At 38.7% G+C, this 23,511-nt stretch overlaps 3 protein-coding genes and 2 long non-coding RNA genes across 16 annotated transcripts in view; all 5 read left to right on the top strand.

Moving 5' to 3' along the window:
- The window catches only part of LOC147298391 (disease resistance protein Roq1-like), a 36,607-nt gene that overhangs the window by 8,763 nt on the left and 4,333 nt on the right, over positions 1–23,511 (top strand). The gene's annotated exons all lie outside the window — the stretch shown is intronic.
- Positions 7,318–13,546, top strand: LOC147298394 (uncharacterized). Its single transcript, XR_015119840.1, has 3 exons — positions 7,318–7,364; positions 9,181–9,248; positions 13,393–13,546. It is a non-coding gene; the product is annotated as an uncharacterized LOC147298394 (long non-coding RNA).
- On the top strand, positions 10,979–13,129 carry LOC147298395 (uncharacterized). Its single transcript, XM_086251958.1, has 3 exons — positions 10,979–12,141; positions 12,239–12,344; positions 12,443–13,129. Exons 1-3 carry the CDS (start codon positions 10,994–10,996, stop codon positions 13,127–13,129), a joined length of 1,941 nt encoding a protein of 646 aa, XP_086108084.1. The 5' UTR covers positions 10,979–10,993.
- Positions 13,558–16,113, top strand: LOC147298393 (uncharacterized). The gene is made up of 6 exons (XM_086228847.1): positions 13,558–13,921; positions 14,032–14,244; positions 14,340–14,432; positions 14,582–14,695; positions 14,777–15,205; positions 15,877–16,113. Exons 1-6 carry the CDS (start codon positions 13,721–13,723, stop codon positions 15,982–15,984), a joined length of 1,158 nt encoding a protein of 385 aa, XP_086084973.1. The 5' UTR covers positions 13,558–13,720; the 3' UTR covers positions 15,985–16,113.
- On the top strand, positions 18,970–23,004 carry LOC147298392 (uncharacterized). Of its 12 annotated transcripts, XR_015119829.1 has the most exons (10): positions 18,970–19,081; positions 19,299–19,353; positions 19,594–19,635; positions 19,735–19,757; positions 19,967–20,056; positions 20,312–20,376; positions 21,876–21,904; positions 22,091–22,191; positions 22,455–22,602; positions 22,762–23,004. It is a non-coding gene; the product is annotated as an uncharacterized LOC147298392 (long non-coding RNA). The 12 variants fall into 12 exon arrangements; XR_015119830.1 differs by lacking the exons at positions 18,970–19,081; positions 19,299–19,353; positions 19,594–19,635; positions 19,735–19,757 and having other exon boundaries at positions 19,898–20,056; XR_015119828.1 differs by lacking the exons at positions 18,970–19,081; positions 19,299–19,353; positions 19,594–19,635; ... (1 more) ...; positions 19,967–20,056; positions 20,312–20,376 and adding exons at positions 20,200–20,264; positions 21,384–21,411.

Raw genomic sequence — 23,511 nt, 5'->3', positions numbered from 1 at the left:
ATTTCTAAAAGAAAAATATACACTCCAACCAAAACTTTCATCGTGCATACCGAGCCGATCTGAAAGTAGGTTTGAATATTTTTCTCAAAAAACTGCATTCCTAAATATCTCAATGGGTATGCCGAGCCCATCCGAGATGACTAGGGTCTTTAAATTTTTACTTATCTTGGTTATGCTTATCAAGCTGATCCGAAGACAAGTTCTAATTTATCATTACCATTCATTTTCATCGCGATCGGCATGCCGAGCCAATCTCAAAATGCCTTGGTTTTTATTATGTTTTTCACTTTTATCATTTTCTTGCCCATGTGTTATTAGTTATGTCTTTTGCTTAATTTCCGAGCTGAACTGACAACAACTTGTATCATAAAAAGAAAATACTGATAAATTAACAAACATAAAATCCAAATACATATTGTTCAAAAATCAAACCCGAGCCACACCTCGGCTCGGGGAGAAAAACAAAAACAAAATAAAGCCATCATGCAGATCGCTCGGCAGGGCCCTCCAGGATCGGCTCGATGGACTCCTCAGGCGTCTCCTCACCGAGCTGCACCACCTCAACCCCGCCGATCTGCATCTCAGCGTTGGGATCGGATTCGGGGGCCGGGGGGATCGGGGTCGGCTCGTACGCGGGCAGTGGAGGATCTTCCGGAGTTGGCTCGGCTTCGGCGGGGACTTGGCGATCGGGAGGAGGAAGCTCGTCCTGGTGACTCCCCTGGGTATCCTCCCCCTCGTCATCGGACTCGCCAAGGAATGAAACATCCCAGTCCGGCCTCTTCGACTTGATCTCATCCAGAAGCTCCTTATACCCCTCGAAGTGGGCATCGGTAAGTGCCTGAGCGCTCGGCATTTCAGCTCGACGTCGGAGCTCGGCATTTTCAAACCTCCGTTCGGCCGCCTCGACGTCTCGCTGGAGATCGCCGACATAGTGCCTCAAGTCGGCCACATTTTGCTCCGAGGACGCAAGCTCCTTGCCGAGCCGAGCGACCTCCTCCTCCTTCCTGGCCAGCCTGGACTGCAGACCCTCCGACCGTTCGCGCTCGGCATTGACCGTCCGCTCGGCCTCGGCCAAATTCTCTTTCAGCTCTACGACCCGTGCCCGAAACCTCTCCAGTTTCGCCTCGGCATCGACGGCGGCCTTAGCAGCTTCGAACTGCCTCATGGCGAGCTGCAAGAAAAACATATCTGTTACTAATCCGAACCGAGCGGATAGACAAAATCCGAAGTAAAAAAAAAACTTACCATCATGGCCTGGCGGGATGTGATCAATGCCTGGTGGCTGAAGCCCGGCTCGCCATGACCGGTCCACAGCCCCTCCAGCGCCTTCGGCGTCATCACACGCTTAAAGCCTGTGACGAACGGCTCGAGGCAAGGGTCTACCTCCACCGCCTTCGGGGGCCCCGATCCGGACGCCTCGGCACCGGAACCACTGGCCCCGGCCCGAGCCCTCTTCTCCACCGGGGCCTCGGCCTGGGGAGCTTTCCTCTTCTCTGCCTGCCGAGTCGGTCTCGGCGCAGGTGATCTAGGCTGAGCTGCCGCTGGGGCAGGAGCCTGGACCGGCTCGGCAGGGGCCCGCCCCGCGGCCCTCCTCTGGACGCTCCGAGCAGCCTTCCTCCTCAGGCGAGCCTCCAGTTCGGTGGGTGCCATTCCCCTTTCTGCCCTAGGATTCCACCTGGGTACAAACCAGGAGATCCCGCTCTGTCTGATCTGGGTTTCCCCGAGCAGAAACTTGGTTGACAAGTATTCTGCTGGTGAGTCCCTGATCGCGGCGATCTGGTCCTTGAGCTCACCTCGGAGTTTATACTTGCCCCAGCTGACTGCAAAGACAAAGCCAAAAGAGTTAGACAAAAAAAAAAAAAAAAAAAAAAAAAGCAATTATTACAAGACGTAAGCAAATTGTCCTCGGATCGGCCCCAAACTCCCAATGCCCACCTGGAATCCTAAAGGCTCTGGGAACCCGAGCCGAAGTCATCCTGTTTGGATCGGCGAACTCCCAATCCCCAGAGACAAAGAAATATCTTTTCTTCCATGTCTTCTGGGAAGAGGGATTCCCACCGAAGAGTGGCCCCGAGTACGCCTGAAGGTTGTAGAATCCGAGCTCGCTCTGCTTCGACCTCAGCGCGTAATTGCAAAACAGGATATCCTTGTGTGGCACACACTTGTGCACTTTGTGCCACAAGATATGCATGGACAGGATGATCCTGTATACATTCGGGTTCAGCTGGTGTGGCGCCGCGCCGATCGTCGCGAGCCAGTCTTGCAGGAAGGCGTGTAGGGGGAGCCGAACCCCATTCTCAAACATCTCCGGGTACATGGTCACCCATCCTGTCGGGGGTCGGCTCGGCTTCTCCCCCTCGGTCGGCAACCTCATCAACACGGAGTCGGGAACTGAATACCTGTCCCTCAAGTCCCGGAGATGGTACTCGGTCATCTCATTGGGGATCTGATCGGCCTTCCACGCCAATTCCTCGTAGAAGTCCGGGTCGACCGGACTCCCCGTCACCCCCTGGGCCGAGGTCGACGCCTCATGACCCCTGTCTCTTTCATCCGAGCCTGAGGTGAGTCTGCTCGGGATGGTTGCGATCGGCTCGACGTCAAGAGGTTCTTCGTCGCCTCCTTCGGCCGCCCCTTGTTCCCGATCGGAACTCAGTATCTCGGGATTCTCTTGGTCTCCTCGGGCTCGGCGCTCACCACCTGGGTTACGATTCAATGCCGAGCCGGCCTCGTCCAACTCTTCGGACAAACCGTCCCAACTCGCCTCACCCGCAGGTGGGCTTCGGCTCGGCTCGGCCTCACCCGCAGACGGGCTTCGGCTCATCTCAGCCTCACTATCTTCTTCAAAGGCTTCTCCCGAGCCGAGCCGGCCACTCGAGTCAGTTTCAGACATCTCTAAAAACACCTTTTTCTTCTTTCTCTCTTACTTTTTGGATCGAAAGGTGCCCTTTTTCAAGAACACCAAGAACAAACCCAGAAAAAACCCGAAAAAAGGGAAAAACTCAAAAGTGGACAGAATCACTTACTGGTTTTGTCCGGCCAAATCTCTCCACCCCAAACACCCTCGGAATCACCTCGCCTATCGCCGTACCCGCTCGATGTTGGGATCGGACTACCACTCCAACGACGGTGAGAGAGAAGATTTCACGGTGAGAGAGAGAGTTTTTGCAGGAGAGAGAGTGAGCTTCAGGAAAATGAAAGGGAAGAGAGAGAAATTGCCAATTTATATCCTCATGCAGACCGATCTCAGCCCTTCATTTCTGGCGCTTCAAATGCCAGATCTTGACACCTGTCAAGCATTCAAAAATACCCATAATGAGGTGACCCTTACGTTCCCCCATGCAGAAATCAAACGTCCCTTCACCTGTCCCAGAGATTTTCTGACCAATCACAAGTCGTCATGTGCTCGGACCTTCGGGAACATGGGCTTGTAGGGTTCGGCTCGGACCAAGCGAACACGCCATCTTCGGGATTACACTTCAACTTCCAATCCACCACTGCCCGCTCGGATCGGAAGCTGGGGGACTCCTGTTTGTGGGAAAACCCACATCGACCCGAACAGCCAATCACAGCTCGACACGTGGCTGGTCAAACATCCACCTCGGAGTTGATTCTCAGTGGTCAAACTTTGACTTCCACGTCATCACTGATCAGCACTTCCTCTACCAGCTCAGACCGGATCTCCACACCGCCCCTCCTTGCTCGGTCCGAGCCGAACCGATGATCTTCCTTGGGATCGAGTGTCCATCTTCCCACGATCATCCCGGCTCGGCTCGGCTCGGCACACGAGATGGCTTCCTTCCGAGTTCTGGCGTCGACCAGTTAGGGCTCGGAAAGACTCCAATCTATGGACCGGCTCGGCTTGGAGTCCCATGCCCGATCCGACCACATATGGACTTCGTGTCTTCGCATGGGAACATGTGTTCGTATCGGCTCGGCTCGGCTCTCCGCCGCCATTCCCAGGAAGATCACGCTGGGACGAACCGCCACACTTAAATGCACCTGACACATTCTTCTGACAGATAGAATATCAGGCCTGCATTCATGAATGTTGGAGCAGTCTACCTGAACCTTCCAACCTTGCATTTAATGGAGCATTCAATGCAGCATTGAATGCTGAGGAAGCAAGCAGCTGAGCATGCAACTAGGTCTGACCAGGTGCGTGGGTCTTTGGCAACCATTCATTCACATGCAGGTATCTTACTCATTAAGGTTTCCTTTGCTTATATATACCAAGTCATATGCACAAAATGAGGGATCTAGCAATCTACAAACATACACGCAAAACACTTGTATTCCTTTCTAAAAAAAAGCCTACCCAACTTGCTGAGAATAACCCAGAACATTTGCCTTGTTCTTCCCATTCTCCCAAGTTCTTCCTTTGTTCTTCCTCATCCACCATCAAACACCACCACTGATTTCATCATCGGAGTGTGTTTGGCTGGTACCACACCGGTCCATCTCCTTTGATCTTGTTTTTGTCTACAGGAAGATCTCAACCAGCATCCACTTCATCATCCAGCAAAGCACCTGATCAGCCAGGTCAACTTATCTAAGTTGTTGCATCTACCTTACGAGAATTTGCATCAACAGCTATTATAAAGTGAGATCAGTTTTAGAATGCATATGCAGGGAATTAATGCTTATTTTTATGTGCTTGTTTTTTTCTTAATTTTCAATTCTAGTAGTATATAATAATGCTATATGAATTAAATAAAGCTATAATAAAGCATCATGGTTTAAAGTTTAATAATAAGAATCAAAGAATGATAACTCTTGGAGAATTTGTAATACGGTGCTAAGGTTGAAAGTTAAGTAAGTACAATAATGTACATAAAAATAAGTAGAGGATCTGATCCTCTAGCTAAATTAATATAAGCCAAATGATACTTTTCGTTCTTATATGTTTATGAAATTTTCACTTTCATCTTGTTCTTTTTAATGTTAGCATTCTTAGGAGTAATCCACCATATTTTTGTTTTTGGAGATTTAACCCTTTGACTAGTGTCCATATAGACAACTTTCAATATACTGTTCAAAACTAAAAGTTTGTTATTTTCCTAAGATACTCTTTAGCCTTTTGGCATATTAATTAGTAGGTAATATTATTTATGAAGACTTAAAGTCCAGTCTATTTTATGAGTCTTCTTTAGACTAACACCGGTAGTGATTTAGAGTTTTTAATTAAGTGTTTTTATTTTTCTTCTTTGACGGCTTTATATTAAGTTTTAACTCCGAAATTTTAGACAGATACAAAGCCCACTCTACACCCTAGGAGGGGAAATACTCTTCAAATAAGGGGAACTACCCTTTAAATCGAAAAAAGTCTTTATTATGAATTAAATAAAATTTATTATAAATTAAAATAACTTTATTATGAATTAAAAAGATTTTCTTATAAATTATTATGAATTAAAAGGATTTTCTTATAAATTTTAAAACACCCATGGTCTTCATCTAAAAACTGTTTTTCTAAAGAACCTAAGCCTAATTATCTCTACTATTTATCTCCATTGATTAAGGATATTATTGTTGTGTATTTCAACTTTGAACATTTTCTTGTTAATTTTGAAAATTAATTTTGCAAATATTCTTAATAATTAGTATCATAATTTATATAATAACAATAATACGAAACTATATACCAAAAATTAATATAATATTAACTAAGATATTTATTTGTGCACCTACTAGGTTTACTTGTTTAATTAGTAATTTATTTTGTGCACCAACTAACTTTTTTCGTATTTATTTTGTGCATCAACTGCTTTTATTGTGTTATTTATGTACCACAATGATTTTATGTACATACATGCATACATAGGTTTTTTTTTTTGGTTGATTTGAATTAATTATGAATAGATTCTATTGAATTCAATCATGAAAATTTATCAATTAAATCTCTAAAATTTAGGAATTCATATCAATTTACTCTTATTAATGACAATGGAAAACTTTGTAATTATAATTTATGACTTTAGGTGTGTTTTAATTCTAATTGGCTGAAAATTTTGAAATTGAGCCTAATCCATGAACTAAAAAGTCAATGGGTTGGAAGCCTTAAGAAAAGAGTTTAAGGGTTGATATCTAATTAAACCCCCCCCCCCCCCCCCAAAAAAAAAAAAACTGAATAGATTATTACGTACTCAGTCAACTTGACCCGGCCATATACAAGCTCAAATAGTTAAAAAAATAATTGATTTTTTTTTAAACAAAATTAATTAAGATCCGTTGATTTTCGGAACCAAATTTTAATGTTATTTCATTTTAATTATTAAAATATTTATGTCATTTTATTTTAGATACTAAATTTCAATTTATGTACCAACTTTAAAAAAAAATGGTTTTACCAAGCTGTGACTGTTTAACAGTCACGACTTTTTATTGATTTGTTGTTTTTTCAATGTTTGCAAGACTTCAACTTTAATGTTTAGTCTTTAAATTATAGGACTTCATCTCTCATGCAAGCCTAAATCAAAAGCACTGATCTCTTATAAATTTTGAATTTTTATGAATTTCAAACAGTCACAACGTACTATGACTGTTTGACAGTTACAACTGTATACACTACAAGAAAAATGTCAATAGATATCACCCATTTTATATCAGATTTGAATGTGACTGATATTATAAAAATTATAATATCAGATAATTTTTTAACTGATTTCTAAACTTTATTAGATATCACATGGTTTTTTTCAACTGATATATAATATTGTCATTTTTCTAAGAACTTATAAAGACATCAGTATAAATTGTTAACTGATATCTTAAAACAACACTTATAATTTTTTTATCCTAACACTGATATGTAATGTGTTTTATCTGACTTAAATTTTTTTGTCCTACTCCCAAGTCCCAACACTAGCTTAGACATATACAGAATATACTAAAAATTAAAAACCTAAGTCGATCTATCTCTCCCGCTCACTTCGATCTCGATCTCTCGCAAATTCCATCTCGCAAAAACTGTCTCAGCTCATCAGTGTCACACACTCATCGTCGGAGTCGCCGTCGCCGTCGCCACTCCAGGCCCAGACTTCATTGTGAGTTCGTCTGTCTCTCTCACTCTCACTTCTCTGTCACTCTCACTTCTCTGTCTCTCTCTCACCCTCTGACTCTTAGCCTCTCCATTCACAGACGTCAAAGAACAACCTGACCAGTCGCACCCCAGCCTCTCTCTTGCCATCGCCGCCACCGCTTGAAGATCCTTTCGACAGGTGAAGTATGAATTTCTGGGTAAATTAGTTTCTGAATTTTTGGGTAAATGAGTTTGCTCACAAGGGCGTTTTCTGTGTAAATTTGTTTGGGTAAATCAGTTCCTCAGTGATTTCTGCAAGGATCTGACTGGCATCCAGCTAATTCAGGTTCGCTCTTAATTTGGCTTGCCCTTACTCATAGGAAGGACATGCTGTGTAAACTGGTGTTGCATCTATGTATTTTGACCAGTTCAATTAGTATTTTCAACTGTAGTTCCATCTATACTTGGTAGAACATTTCTAGGCCTTAATTTTCAGCTTGGTTGTGATAGTTAATAGTATAACCCTGCTATTGTTGTTTAGTTTACTGTAGTGGGTTGCAAAATTTCTAGAATTTCAAGGTTAATGCCACTTCTGTGCATATCATGTGCTATTGGCGCTGCATGAGTTTGCTAAATATTAGATGATGGACTTTTCTATTTTCATGCCAGTTTGTTTGTTTGTTTTTTTGTTGTTTTTCGGTATTCACTTGCAAACTACAGTTTCTATCTTGGACAAAGGTGGGTCTTGATATATTGATGAGTACTGCGAGCCATGTGGTCCCTATGAAGAAAAATCCTATAGCCAATTAGATGGGATTATGGCTTGGTTGAATAGGTTCTCTTACTGAACAAAGCTATGGACCATCTAATTCATGATAGAGGATGTGTAGTAGTTCCCAATATGGCTGTTTGGTGGATACCATGCACCCTGCTATTAAACAGAGTCTAGGTAGGATTGTGTCCTTGTGCTCTCTGATTGCTGTCTCTGGAGATGTCATCTGTTTCACTATACTGGAACCTTTGTTAGAATCTTGGATCACTCGTTTTTGACCAAATTTTGGTGCCTAGGGTTGGGTTAATGGCCTTTTTTTTTGTACAAGAACTTTTTTTGTGTGTTGGATTTTTATTTAAGTGTATATAGATTTTATCTCCCAACCACCTAAACACAGAGGGCGAGTCTCGACATAACTGTAAGTTTCCTCATTGGGTTCGAAAAGGGAAATAATCTCTCCACAAACTGGGCTATGGCTGTATACATTGGACTCTTTGTAGACTTTGCAATGGTGGGAGTTTCGTTCACCACGCCACAATTGTTTTTAACCAACTAAACAAGAAAAGGTCTCTTTTAATGTAAAAATTTTTTTTTACCTGTTGGTTATCTAGCTGATGGAAATTCTAGGACCTCTTGCATTGATTAGTCTTGCCTTTTTCTTTCTTTCTATAGTGAATTTTTAGTTGGATTCCCAGAGTTTTCTGCTCTCAAAGGTTGTATTAACTTGAGCTATTAGTTTATTGTTTATCGTCTTAAGTTTGGTAGAGGAGCTGTGCTTTCAGTGTATAGCAAGATTATTTCTTTGATGGAGACATGTTTATGGAAGGGACATTCTTTTGTCCCTTGCAGTTGGTGCATTTGAATGGTTCCACTGGTGCTTATACCATAAAGTGGATTGGTGATGTCCTATATGAGACTGGAATAGTTCTTGAATGTTCGAGTTCTTAACAATAGTTATTTTCCTTTTTAGACCATTCTAACAATTTGTACATACTATGCCACAGATCGATTGTAGTTTTTGTCTAGTTATTGCTATTTTATTGGAAATAAAAGTTTTGGTTTCTGTAAATAACAGAAAAAAAAAAGACAATTTTGACACACTGTTAGTTGATGTATGCTATGCACCATCGGGTACTTATAGATTGTGTAAGCACATCTGATTTTCAGTAGTCAAGGTTGCAGTGGCGACCCTTCAGAAAGAGAATTCTTGTGTCTAAGGAATTTTTCTAATAAATTAATTAATTCACATTGTTGTTAATTGTTAAGATTTTTTGTTGTTAATTGTTAATTCACATGGGTGCTTCTGGTAGTTAATTACTGAATGAGGCTCCTTGTTTGACTTACTCTGTTGTGTTTTAGCAAATTATAAATTGTGCATTTCATTTTTCAGGTTTACTTTGTTTGTATTAGAAGACATAACCAGCAGCCCTTTTTACACATGAGGAATTGCTAACCTAGGTATATTTCTTAATTATTTACTTCGATCACATTCATGCTGCTGTTCAATTTTGGTCTTCTGATTTTAAGCTTGTGCTTGTAAATATGACATAAGAGCTGTCCTAGTATGCATATAAGTTTTTTATTTGAAAAAAATTGGGGGAACAATAAAGTGGCTAGTGTAGATTTCTGTATGGTACACTTGCTGAGTTTTAGGAATAATAGGTTGTCCCTCTAAAGTCTCTTATGAGCTTTTTGTTTTCCATATATAACATAGATGTTTTGAATCTTATATGTAAATTGCAGTACATGAATGTTTGTCTCTTAGGGTAAAATTAAAATGTATTAATGAGTATTTGTTTCATAAGAGGCTAGGTGAGAAATTTGCATTTTAATTTGATTGCACATTAATATTGAATTGGCTATTGTCTCTTTATGTGAAGTTAATATCGACAATTAAGGGCAATGGATAAAACCTGGATGCATGCTGATAGGATGACTAAGGAGTATGAGGTGGGAGTTGAGAATTTTTTGGCATTTGCATTAGGGAATGCTACCAATCATAAGTACATTCAGTGTCCTTGTGTGAAATGTGGGAACTTGAATAAGTTTACCATTAAGATAGTAAGGGAGCATCTTTACTTTAATGGTATAGACAAGCGATATAATAATTGGATATGGCATGGTGAGTGTGCTGCCCCTACATTTGTGGAGTCAGAACATGATGTATTTGGGTCTGAAACAGTCAACATGTACGAAGGTGCATTTGATAATTTCAATGAGAATCCGGATGAGTTTATGAAGTTTGTTGAGGAAGGAGAGAGACCCTTATACCCACATTGTCATAATTACAGCAAGTTATCTGCCCTAGTCAAGTTGTTCAATTTGAAGGCAAAACATGGTCATTCCGACAATAGCTTTACTGATATGCTGGTCATCTTTGGAGATATGCTTCCAAAGGATCATTTGCTTCCCTTATCTACGTATGAGGCGAAGAAGACATTGGCTGCTTTAGGAATGGAATATGAGAAGATTCATGCATGTCCGAACAACTGTATTTTGTATAGAAAACAATATGAGCATGACACAAGGTGCCCCAAGTGTGATCTATCTCGGTGGAAGGTCAACAAGGAAGAAGTTGAGAAGGAAGGGGTGGCAGCAAAACTGTTGTGGTACTTTCCACCTATTCCAAGATTTAAACGGATGTTTAAATCTTGTGAGACTTCAAAGAATCTGACTTGGCATGCTGAACACAAAATGAGTGACGGCATGATGCGGCATCCAGCTGATTCTCCAGCTTGGAAGTTGGTTGACCAAAAGTGGCCAAATTTTGCAAGTGAGCCTAGAAATTTAAGGCTTGCCCTTTCTGCTGATGGGATAAATCCGCACAGTTCCCTTAGCAGCCGGTATAGTTGTTGGCCCGTACTTTTAGTGACTTATAACCTTCCTCCTTGGTTGTGCATGAAAAGGAAGTTTATGATGTTAACCTTACTGATTTCTGGTCCTAGGCAGCCGGGAAACGATATAGACGTGTACTTAGAACCTTTGGTTGATGATTTGAAGACCTTGTGGGAGGGAATTGATGGAGTGCACGATGGATTTACTGATTTAGAAAAGACATCTTCTTTTTGAGGGCTGTACTTTTGTGGACAATCAATGATTTTCCTGCTTACGGTAACTTGTCTGGGTGCACGGTTAAGGGTTATAAAGCATGTCCCATTTGCGGAGAAGACACAGATTCGATTTTTTTGAAACATGGTAAGAAAATGTGTTTCCAAGGCCACCGAAGATTCTTGGACCGCAACCACCCATATCGAAAACAAAAGGCTGCTTTTAATAACAAGCAGGATGATCGTGAGGCTCCTACACCTTTAAGTGGCGAAGATGTCTTAGAAAAAGTTTCTGGAATCAATTGTAACTTCGGGAAGACTAAGTTAACTAAGCCAAAAGGTGGTGAATCCCTTATTTCATGTTGGAAGAAAAGATCAATTTTCTTTGACCTTGAGTATTGGAAGTCACTTCATATTAGGCATTGCTTGGATGTAATGCACATTGAGAAGAATGTGTGCGATAGCATTATTGGAACTCTATTGAACATTCAAGGGAAGACCAAAGATGGTGTGGCTGCCCGTTTAGATCTGGTGGAAATGGGAGTTAGACTTGACTTGGCACCCGAGGTTGGGAATAAAAGAACTTTTTTGCCAGCAGCTCCATATACTCTTTCTAGGGTTGAGAAAAAAACACTATGTAGGTGTTTGTTGGGTACTAAGGTCCCGGAATGTTATTCTTCAAATGTGCGAAACCTCGTATCCATGGAAGAGTTGAAATTGTTTGGTTTAAAGTCTCATGATTGCCACACGTTGATGCAGCAATTACTACCCATCGCCATACGTTCGGTGCTGCCCATCCACGTGAGATATGCAATAACAAGGCTATGTTTCTTCTTTAATGCTCTTTGCACTAAAGTGGTTGATGTGTCGAAGTTGGATAAAGTGCAATACGATCTCGTTGAAACTTTATGTTTGCTAGAGAAGATTTTCCCACCTTCGTTCTTCGATATAATGGTGCATTTAACCGTTCACCTTGTTAGAGAAGTTCGATTGTGCGGACCGGTTTGCTATAGATGGATGTATCCATTTGAAAGAGCCATGAAAGTCTTAAAGGGTTATGTACGGAACCGTAATCGACCGGAGGGCTGCATTGCTGAAAGTTACATCGCTGAGGAAGCTGTGGAGTTTTGCTCCGACTATTTATCTAATGCAATAGCAATTGGAATTCCTCACTCGCGGATGGGGGCACAAAACAGCAATAGACCTCTCTCAGGGGCTAAGGCACATTTAGTAGACCGCGAATCTTGGGAGCAAGCACACCGAATTGTATTGGAGAATGCCTCAGAAGTCGAACCTTATGCCGAGTAAGTGTATTTATCCAGCACTTAGACTTATAACATATTGAATTTAATTTAATTTGAAATCATCATTTTGATGTTTTTGTTTGGAATCTGTTGGTAGAGAACACAAGGCCTACTTGAAAGAATTACATGCAAGTAAAAAAAAAAGTGATAGGTGGTTGCTAGAAGCCCACAACCGTGAATTTATCTACTGGTTACGTCAAAAGGTATGCTACTTTGTTACCTTTACAAAGCTTTGACTGTTACAAAATTTTGGTGTTTTGGAAAAGTTTTACAAAGTGTAACTCAATCTTTGTTACCATAGGTTTTACATCTAATTGAACTTGGAGAGGTGGAGATAACAATATCATTGAGGCGGCTAGCTCACGGTCCACCAATGAGTGTGCTGAAGTATGAGGGTTATGAGATTGGGGGGTGCCATTTTCACACAAAGGCACGGGACAATATGCGTTCTGTCCAAAATAGTGGGGTTACCTTGGTGGCGAATACAATGCAGGTGGCGAGCGCAAAAGATAAGAATCCGGTCTACACTGACATGGTTTTCTATGGGGTTATCCAAGAAATTTGGGAGCTAGATTATTGTGATTTTCGGGTTCCTTTGTTTAAGTGTATGTGGGTAGAGAATAATAAGGGCATAAAGATAGATGACCTAGGGTTCTTATTGGTTAACCTTAATAGAATAGGTCATAAGAAAGATGCGTTTGCATTGGCTGCCCAAGTGAAGCAAGTCTTTTATGTAGATGATCCACTTGATTCGAGCTGGTCAGTCGTGATTGCAGCCCCTAATAAAGACTATTATGACTGTTCTCAAGAGGATGATTTAGGGAACAATGTGATTGATCATGAGTCCTTTACCAATGGCCTTCCATCTGTTGAGGAATTTGATGAGCTGATGAATGAGGATGACACCACTTACAAGAGGCCTGATTGTGAGGGAATATGGATACATCATGCAAATAAAAAGAAAAACAATGTAATAGAGAGAATGTAATAGAGCTGCTATTGTGCATTATTTGCAAAAAATGTAATGGAGAGAATATATGTATGTGTAATGGTACTGCTGCTGCTGGTTGTGTTAAGTAAATCATTTATATGTGTATTTTGTATTTGTGATCTTTTATTTGTATTTTGTATTTGTGATCTTGTAGTTGTGTTAAGTAAATCATTTAAGTAAATTATTCATATGTAAATTATTTTTAATTGTTAAGTAAATTATTTTTAATACTGACTTTATTTGTTATTCATATGGAACAGGAGCCACAGCTGCAAAACAGAAATGGCTACACCAAGGAAAAAGAGAAGTGCCAAGTGGAAGGCCAACTCAACACAGCTGGCCAAAAAAATTGTTGAAACAGCTAAGTGGAAGGCTAAAAAGGGCTCATCACCAGCCAAGTCCAAGGCTAAAAAGGGCTCATCACCAGCCAAGTCCAAGGCTAAAAAGGCCTCATCACCAGCCAAGTCCAAGGCTAAAAAGACCTCATCACCAGCCAAACCCAAAGCCAAAAATGTGTCATCACCAGCCAAGTCCAAGGCAAAAAATGCCAAGTCCAAGGCCAAGCAGACTGGTCGTGGGGTTACAACCATGCACAGAGTTGTTGTGAAGAAAGCACAAGGAAGAAAGGTGAAAGTGGAGTTTAACTCCTTTGGCGCACCTTGCGGAGATGGACGGACAACTTTTATGTCATACATTGGGGTTTTAGCTCGGACCACAGTGCCAATCATTTATAAAAACTGGCCAGCTGTAGATGACACCATAAAACAGAACATATGGGAGGATGTTATGGTAATTATGAAACCTTAGAATTGAACTTGCAACTGCACCTTCCTTTTAGCCTTTTTTACTTTATTTAGTGGATAACCATGTGCTTTTTTTTAATGATCCACTTGATGTAGGGTGCATTTGAGCTGGACCCGTCAAGCAGGAAACATGTTTTGTCGTCCGTTGGCATCAAATGGAGAACATTCAAGACTATGCTGACACGCACATACATTCTCCCATTCATAAATGATGAGAAGATGTTAAAATCACCACCAAAGAAGTATAAAAGCATCGAGCAAGTCCATTGGGATCAGTTTGTTGCTGGCAGGGTTACGCAGTCCTTTATGGTATGTTATATATGTATAAAATTTAGATTTATGTGTTTTGACTTAACTGACTGGTAGGTACTTTATTTGACAATATGGTGTTGTCTTAATTGTAGGAAAAACACGAGGTTCAACGTCAAAAAACCCTCAAGAGGAAGTATCATCATAAACTTTCACGGAAGGGCTACATTGGATTGGAGGAGACTTTGGTAAGATTCTTAACAATCCATCTGTTGGCAGCACTTGCCTTATTTATAAGCCCACAAGTTCTGATATTTTTTTTTTCAATAAAGGCCTCATCTTTTAGTGGTTTTAATTATAAACTTATAAATTGTGCATTATTTTTATTATAACTTAGAGGAAAGAAAGTTTTGGGGAGGATGACCTCGACCGTTCAGTCCTATGGAAGAGGGCACGAGAAGACTCTAATGGGAAATTGGATGAGGAAGTTTCTGAAGTAGTGAATATCATTGTAAGGATTTACATTGTGCTTATACATGACTGCCATTGCTTATTCATTGATAATTATTTAAATTATGCATTATAATGTCAGGATGATTTGCTGGAAAAGAAGAAAAATGGAGAGTTGAAGGTTGAGGGTGCTAATGATGTGCTGACAATGGCTTTGAACACACCTGAGCATTCTGGTAGGGTCAGAGCAGTAGGTGGGAATGTCAACCCTCATGTGTACTTCAACATACCTAAAAAACCGAGGGAGATAATTACAAAGAAAGAGCTGATTGCAATGTTTCTGAAGGACCGTGAGGGGCTTTTGGAGAGGCTTGAAATATTAGAGAAGAAACAACGTGGTGATTCACCTGTTACACCAAAGATGGTACCTGCAGGCCAAGGTTTGATGTCAGATAAAGCAAGCTGTGTTTACGAGGACAAGGCTAAGGGTGTGGATGTCGAGGTGAAAAAGAAAGCTGCTGATGTTGAAGTAGTGGAGGTTGAAGAGGTCGATATTGCAGAAACTGTCAAGGTAGCTGCTCTCGATCCCTCTTTCCATTATGATAATCTTGTGAACACGTACTTGTAAAAACATACCTTAAAAAATGTTTGCCTACAGTCTTAAACAATCTTTTATTGACTGTTCTATAAGTTTGGCTTGGTTTGTGTAGTGGGTGTTACATAAAGCTGAATGATGGGTCACTAAATGGTTGATGCTCAGCATGTATAGTTCCATTTGGGTCAGTGTGGGTTTGGATTTAAAGCATCAACTAAAAACTGAATACAAAGCCTTAAACCTATATGAGCTCATTAAAGGCAGACCTTTCTAGCCATTTTTTCTTTGTATACAAGTTATCCAAATCCTTATATAGTGTAGGGAAGGATTTTTGAAGTCTTGGAAGGGTTATTAGCTTCTATGCTAGAGTTCAGCTATCCTATTAGCAGTAAATCCATGAAAGTACGTCAAAAAATTAGCAACTAACTTTTTTGGCACACTGCAATTGCAAATAGGAGCACTTCATTTTATATTGTTGTCTCTTGTAATTTGTGCTTTGTGGATTAATCTAATTTATATTTGGGCATTGTTTGGGACATACATGGCAGTGCCTACAGTCTTTTATTGACTGTTCTATAAGTTTTTGGATCTTATAATGTATCTTTATTATTCTAACGAGTGTTGCTTGTTTTTTCTTAACACCCTAGAAACAAAAAAAAACAGGATCCTGTCATAAGGAAAGAGTTATTCAAGACATCAGAAGCTGGCAAGCGAGTGCCTCCGAATTGCAAGGCCTTATATCGTTTTGCGTGTGACGCGATGGCCACAAGTGGAAGAGCTATTGCAGCAGATTTAGAGGAAGAATTCTTTGGGCATGTCCGACGTCTATACATCTTGAAAGAGGACATTACTTCCATCATGGAGATGCAAGAATTATCGGCCACGTGCATCGTGCTTTACATGAGGTAATTGTGCTTGCTGATTCAATGAGTATTTTCTCTAATATTTAAGTTCTGATCTAGTAGCTGGTAGGATATGAACTAATTGAAATAAATAATTAGGCACCTATATGAAAAGGTTTTGAACTCACACATGGAAGAAATGGTTGCATTTGTGGACCCCTCGCGCATCTCACTTGGAGTAGGCGACTCACAACAGCGATCACAATATTTAGCAGATCGCTTTCATATGGGCAAATCAGATCGTGTTTTTTTACTTCCATACAATTCTGGGTAAGTTTCTGAAATTACTTATCTATTGATTAATTTAAAGCAAATTGTTTTCATATGGGCAAATCAGATTGTACTTGCTGATTAATGTTAACCTTTTCAAGGGCACACTGGATTTTGACCATTATCAATGAAGATAAAGATGCAGTTTTTATCATGGACCCTCTTCCGAAGCAAACCCATGACAAAGAGTGGATGGCAATTGTCAACAAGTAAGACTTTACTTTTATTTGATTCATTGTAACCACTCTTTTTTTCCCCAGATTTATATACCATCTTTGTTTCAAGACATATAATTAAAATTTTCAATTTTTGTTGATTAAGTGCTATTAGACACTTTAATGGACTCACGGGTAGGACAACTAAGAAAACGCCCCAGTGGAGGCATCTATTCGTAAGTCCTCAACCTTTAATGTCATTAACCTTAATTTTATTTGTCTGACAAGTCCACATATGCATATGGCTTGAATATTAACTGTGTGCCATTTTTTTGGATATATCATGCATAGTGTCCAAAGCAACCTGGTGGTGTTGAGTGTGGTTACTATGTGATGCAGTACATGAAGGAAATTATTGAGGATACCAACCTTGATTATGCGACCAAGGTCAGATTTCCAATTAATAAAAAAAATATCTACCCAAGCTAGATTGTATTGCGTTTGTGTTGTTCATGCATTTGGATTAAATACTTAAAAGTATGGTTTGTAATATATGCAATTGAATAATCTGATCTGCCTTTTATCCTTTAAGTGGTTCAATAAACAATGTAGAAACTGCATGCATGCATACCCAAATTTTTGACTAAGTTCAACTTGGAGAAACTGCATCTTTGATGTTTGAGAGAGAGGTATTTGAAATTAATGTGAAAGTTAGAGTGGAGAACCTCTGAGAACCTCTGCTGCTTTGTGTCATATTGTTACTATATATTATTAATTTGAAACAGGGTTGCAACTACAGGGAGAAGGAATATTTGGTGCTTTTCTTATAGTGTGGTCTCTTTTCAAGGATAAGCAATTTTCTTAAAAGCACACATATGCATGAAGCAAGGAAATGGGAGGGTTGTTAGGCAGCAACTCATTTTCTAGTGCTGCTATTGTCCATTCAACTACTCTGACTTGCTTTTATTCTTTATGCATATGCATGTTTAGTTGAAAATTGAGATTAATAAGGCATGCATGTATTCAGTATATAGAACTTATGAGATCAATGAATTTGTGATTAAATTAAAGAATATATGTTCCTTTGATGTTTTCAGTGGTCCAATATGAAGACCAAGCGAAGCGGATACACACAAGATCAAATAGATGAGTTGCGTGTGGAATGGGGAGATTTTCTGAACAATTATCTTTAGACCGACAAGTTAATTGGTAGGTGGTGTGCATTTTGCCTTTTTTGTGGATAGAAGAAAGCTGTCGTGCATGCTCATTTTTTGTAAAGCATGGAAGAAGATTGAAGATTTGGTGCTTTTAATTAGATCATACATGCTGCCATGACTATTTTGTAAAGGATGGCAGAATTGAAGATAGAACTAGCTAGCTAGCTAGACATAGTGCTGATTTGCAGATTAATTAGGCTAGGTGCTGTCATGTTATTTTGTACATGTGGGCAGCGTTTGGTACATTGTTTTGGTTTTGTAAAGGTCTTAACAAGCAGGGTTTAGGCAATATTGCCTTAGTTATTAGGCTGGTGGCATGGCATGGTATGTTTAGACCTCTACAAAACAAAAAATATATATATGGTTATCTTGTTGGATATTTGTATTGTTATTGGTGATTATGTACATGTAGGCAGCTTTGAATATTGTTATTGGTGATTATTGAAATATATGGAATGAGAATACATGGAAGATTTTATGGCTGCACAAATTTATGTACAGGCTCAAATTTATGTATTCATATCATTTTTTAGGTGAAAAAAAACTGATATAGCAAGTTGTATTCCAATTTTCTTTTGTGAAATCGACATACTAAACGATATCAGTTTTAGACTAATCACCACTACAATTATATAAATAGACAACAGTCAATAGACAACGGTTAGTATTTTATCCGTTATCTTAATTTAATACACAACGGTTTTGTAAAAACCGTTATATGAACATATAATATCCAATGGTATTCAGTCTTGAGATTTTTCTTAAATTATTACACAATAGTTTTGGACAAAACTGTTGTATTGGGTAAGTTATAAGAAAATAAAGAATTTGCGGGTCTTTGTATTTGTACAAAAGCGGAGGCGCACTAATGAACAGTCCTCGCGCATTAAGTCTAATTTGGTCAAAGCCCTATGAGACTTCACCTACATTCAGATACTCATCCCCCATTCGATCTCCATCTTCGCCGTCCATCGATCTGCTCTTTCTTCATATTTCCTTATTATTGAAGCTCGACCCTCACCCTTAGTTCTCACCATCTCTTTCTCGCCAAACAAAACCCTCAACCCTCTGTTCTCTCTCTTGCTCGCTCTCGCTCTCGCTCTCTCTCTCTCTCTCTCTTCTCTCTCTCTCTCTCTCTCTCTCTCTCTCTCTCTCTCTCTCTTTTTCTCTCTTTTTCTCTCTCTATCTCCCTCTCCCTCCCTCCCTCCCTCCCTCTCTCTGAAGCGTAAAAATGGAACTCCAAAGATGGAGCATTGTGGATCTGAGCTTGAAGGAAGCTTCTATTTGGTGCGTTCTTTCTTGTGACAGGTTAGGGTTTTCAAAACTTAAATCGATTTTGCAATTTTAGGGTTAAGAGAGTTGGGGTGTTTGGGGCTTTTGTGGTCTATGATGGTCTGGAAAAAACAAAACTGATTTGCCTAACAAGGGTTCCCTGTTCGTGTTTTGAGTGTGATGGTTAGATAAAAAAAACTTGGTGTTCTCTTTTTAATTTTTATTTTGATGTAAATATGTTTTTCTGCCATAGATTCGGAGACTCCCATTTCCTCAGTATTTGCTAGCTATGGGGTGCAATGGGCAGCGTAAGCATTTTTGCTGCTTCTTATTTCTCTTGTTATGATATTTTCCTAGATTGAGTGCCATCCATTTAAAAATAACTTTTTTTTCAGATCCATATATACTTATTAGTTATTGCAGTTATATTATAACAACAGGAGCATATATACTGGTTTGTGTTTTGTTTTTTTTTTTTTAGTTCTTTGGGTTTCTATTATTTATGTTTGTAATATAAAAAATTTCATTTTCATTTAATGTTTCTACAGGAACTGATGCGACCCACCGCCCTACTGTCACCACCATATTTGGTGTTGTTTTCTTATTCCTCAATTCTTTTCTTTATTTAACAGTTTTTAACTTAGTTTTCTGTGTAGTTTTTATGTGTTAATTTTATATTTTTGGTATAGGCTGTTGATTGTGCTTGCTTGAGGTAAGGAAATCCTATCATGAGTTTTTAAATTTCTATTTTGATTTTTGGGTTTCAGTTTTGGGGTATGATTTGTGCAAGGTTTCAGTTTTTAATTTCTATTTGGGATAAGCATATGCAGAGGAAGTATGAATTTTATTTCAGTTTTGGGTATATATGTAGTGATGAGGATGACATAAGAGTATGTTTATTGTTTGATGCTTCTTTTGTAGGCAAAGAAGAAGCCAAAATTGCTTTGGCAACAGGGTTTGTTGACAACGAGATTCTAAGTCAACAACATTCAAGATTCTGCAAAGCTTGAAGTAATTATGCCATCATTTGTGCTTTTTTTTTTTTTTTGCATCTTGAATAGTGTGATGTTTTCTTGATTTTCTTAACTGGTTTTACCTCTTCTGATTACCATAATCGTTTTCCTTCTTTTTTTAGCAGGTACAGCTGTGTGCTTTGCACCATGCTCTTGTTGGTGGTGGCTTGGATGACTTTACTTGTCTTGGGTGACTTTTTTAGCAAGTACAGCTTTGTGTTTCCATTTAATGTTAGCATTGTACATCTTACTTCAGGATATGGCATGATTGATAAGCAAGAACAAGTTTACATAGGTCCTTTAATTGCCTTCATCTTTGTGAGTATCAATTTGCCATTGTTACTCTTAAGTTTCACATTGTTCAAATTCTGTAAATATGCAAAATTATCAAGGATTATAATAGTGTATAAGACCACATAGCAAGTGTTTTAGAGTCAACTAGTTGATTCAATAACTGGTAAGGCATAAAGATTGATAGAGTCATCACTATCATAATTCACATTCCATGGGATCAAGGTTTGATCAAGTAGTACTCTCTGGTAGCTCACCTCATGGTTAATGATGATGTGATGTTTCTTTGTTAAATTGGTGCATAATTGTGTCCCTCCAATCATCTCTGTTTGCTCTCACTCCCGATGACCAGACTTTTTATTTCCATAATGACATTATTTAGTATATAGATGTTCAAGTTAATTTTTTGGGCTGAGTATCTGAATTCAATACGAAAACTGAATTTAAATTGTTCAACATTCTTTGAGACTTAATCCCAAAGAAGATGTAGTAGAAAAGAAGAAAAGGAGAACAAGAGAAACAGCCCCAAAATCATGCTCAGTTCTTTTGCATGTGTTTCTTTGTAATGGTCTAACTTTCTTTATGATTTCTCTTTTTTTTAGATGTTTACTGTTAGCATTGTACATCTTATTTCAGGAAATGAGATGATTGATAAGTAAGAACAAGTTTATATAGGTCCTTTAATTGCCTTCATCTTTGTGAGTATCAATCTGCCATTGTTGCTGCATCCTTTGGCTTAAGTGTTGCTGCAGCGTTGGTAATCCCTTGTGCAACTCTAAATGGTTGGTTAGTGTCCAAAAGAGTTGGTAAAAAGTAGGTTGCCATTGCTCAGTTTTCTTGTAGTGATTGTAAATGTATGCTTGTTTTCTATGGGTATACTATGGGCATATATTAATGAGAATGCATGAAGGTTTAATGCTGGAATATTATCAATATATCATCTAGGGTCGAGGCCTATAATTTTGCTTCTTAGTTTGGTTTTTGGGTTTCAGATTTCAGTTGAATCATTTGGTTTCTTAACGGATTGTGTGTAGGTTGATTGCTCTAGGATCTCATTTGAAGGTAATCTGCAATTTTTATTTATTTCTGTTTTTTTTTTTCTCCAATTTTATTTACCCATCAGACCTTAAATCTCTGGATTTTTATGATGGTTTTGTTTAGTTATCCCAAAATTATTTGTACATGTACTGCAAATGCAGCTAAGATCATGTAATTCTTCTTTGTATAGGTTTATTTCCGACTGTTTGTAAAATTTTCATGTTGCTTTACAAAGTAATCTGTACTTTGTTTTTTTTTTTTTTTTTTTTTCTGCCCCCCCAAATATTGTAGCTTTGCAAGCCCAGAGTACAGCTTAGAAGTCTAAATTTTGGTTAAATCCAAGTACTAAACGATGATGTTTCCTTGCCAAATAGCCATGTAGAAGTAATGTGATTTAATGAGGTTCTATTACTAGAAAGTAAGATGTTGTTAGCACCTATTTTTTTGGTTATTTTAATTACTTACTGATGAGAGTACATTTTCTGCAGACTGCAACAATTATGGGGCCCATAAAAAGGTGAGCCAATATTTATATGTTGATTGTAGTGATAATATAACTTTTTAGGGTGCCTGAGAATTTGATACTTGGGTTTAATTTAATCTCATTTAGCTGCATTTACAGTGGATATGCACTGAATAGGGTTGTAAGTAATGCAATTTTTTACTGCTCACTGTGATTTGAATGTTGATGTATGCTCTGCAGTCTGCACTCCTTTTGTTTAGAACTCAAAGTCATCAACAAACTTATTGGCCATTATAGTGGGAATCAAGCAAAAAGAAAGTGTGAACAAGATTGTAAAGAAGGTAAAGGAACCATATTGCTTCATATACTGTTTTTATTCTTTTGGATATAATGACTCATTTTTTTTAATAAGTCATTCACTACTGTGTGCTTTAGAGAATGATCTCTTCATCTTATAATATTTTACAATTTGGTAAAACATGCTGTGGCAGTGAGTTCCATTATTTTATTGCTTTTTTGGAAATGATATGGTTTCTTATTGCTTTATTGATTTTTTTTGTTAAGTGAAAGAATTCATTTGCTTTATTTTCCTACTCAATTGTAGGAGGATTATTATGTGCCTTTGAACAATATGGGAAATGGAAATTGATGCTTTTGTTTATGAAATGAGGAAGAAGAGAGGACATGGGTTGTGCAGAATGGTCATGTGCAGTTGATCCTAATGATATTGTCCTCAATATCTTGCAATGCAGGTACAAGTTGTTCATTCTATGCGAAGCAATTAATGAGTAGAAGTTTTAATTTTATCATATATTATATTTCCTTATTGGGCATATTCTTTATTTTTTTTCTTTCTACTGGACTGTCTGCATTTTGGGTTAATTAGTACTCCATTTTTTGCCTTGTTTCAGTGGGAGCGGAGGAAGGACAACACTTATACCCAAGAAGCTAGATATCAATGAAGTCCGGGCTAAATGGGCAAACTTTGTGGGGCAGTATATGTAGACTAATGTTGGATTATTGCATATATGACACCTTTTTGACTTGATTTTGTAGGCCTTGTGTTTAGTTAGACTAGCTTGGAGTATATATATGATTGATTACTTTGTTAGATTAGCTTGGGGATATTAATGATTGATAGGCTAGCTTTGCTGGATAATATTTTTGATATATGGCAGCAATTTGGTAGATTAGATTGATGCTTGATATTTTGGAAAGGCATATATGGAGGATTTTTGTGTATGGCATGGTTGGTTTTGTAAATGGAATTGGGTTAAGGCATATATACAATTACTACCTTGAAATATTTTATATTATTTGGTACTTTATAAATTTCAATTCTTTATTATTGTAAATGGTATTTTGTAAATGTATAATTTATTAGGAATGTTAATTATGAAAGGAATTAATTTGGAACAATGGTTGTACCAAAACAATCTATCTCATCAGATTGTGCATCTTTGTTTATAATTGCATTGTGGTCAAAGACAATTGGGAGCTTCTTAAAATAGATGTAAACAGGCACGTTATACAACAGTTTTTCGATCAAAAGCGTGGTCTATACCCTTAACTTACAATTGTTCAATATCAGAAACCATTGTCTAATCCATAAGCATACAATACAAACCTTAAAAAGCCATTGTGCTAAATGCCTTCATACA

This window comes from Dryas octopetala, chromosome 1 (genome assembly GCF_963921425.1).
Source record: "Dryas octopetala chromosome 1, drDryOcto1.1, whole genome shotgun sequence".
NCBI classification, from domain to species: domain Eukaryota; kingdom Viridiplantae; phylum Streptophyta; class Magnoliopsida; order Rosales; family Rosaceae; genus Dryas; species Dryas octopetala.
The sequence above is the reverse complement of the archived record's forward strand: the minus strand, read 5'-3'. Positions and strand labels throughout refer to the sequence as shown.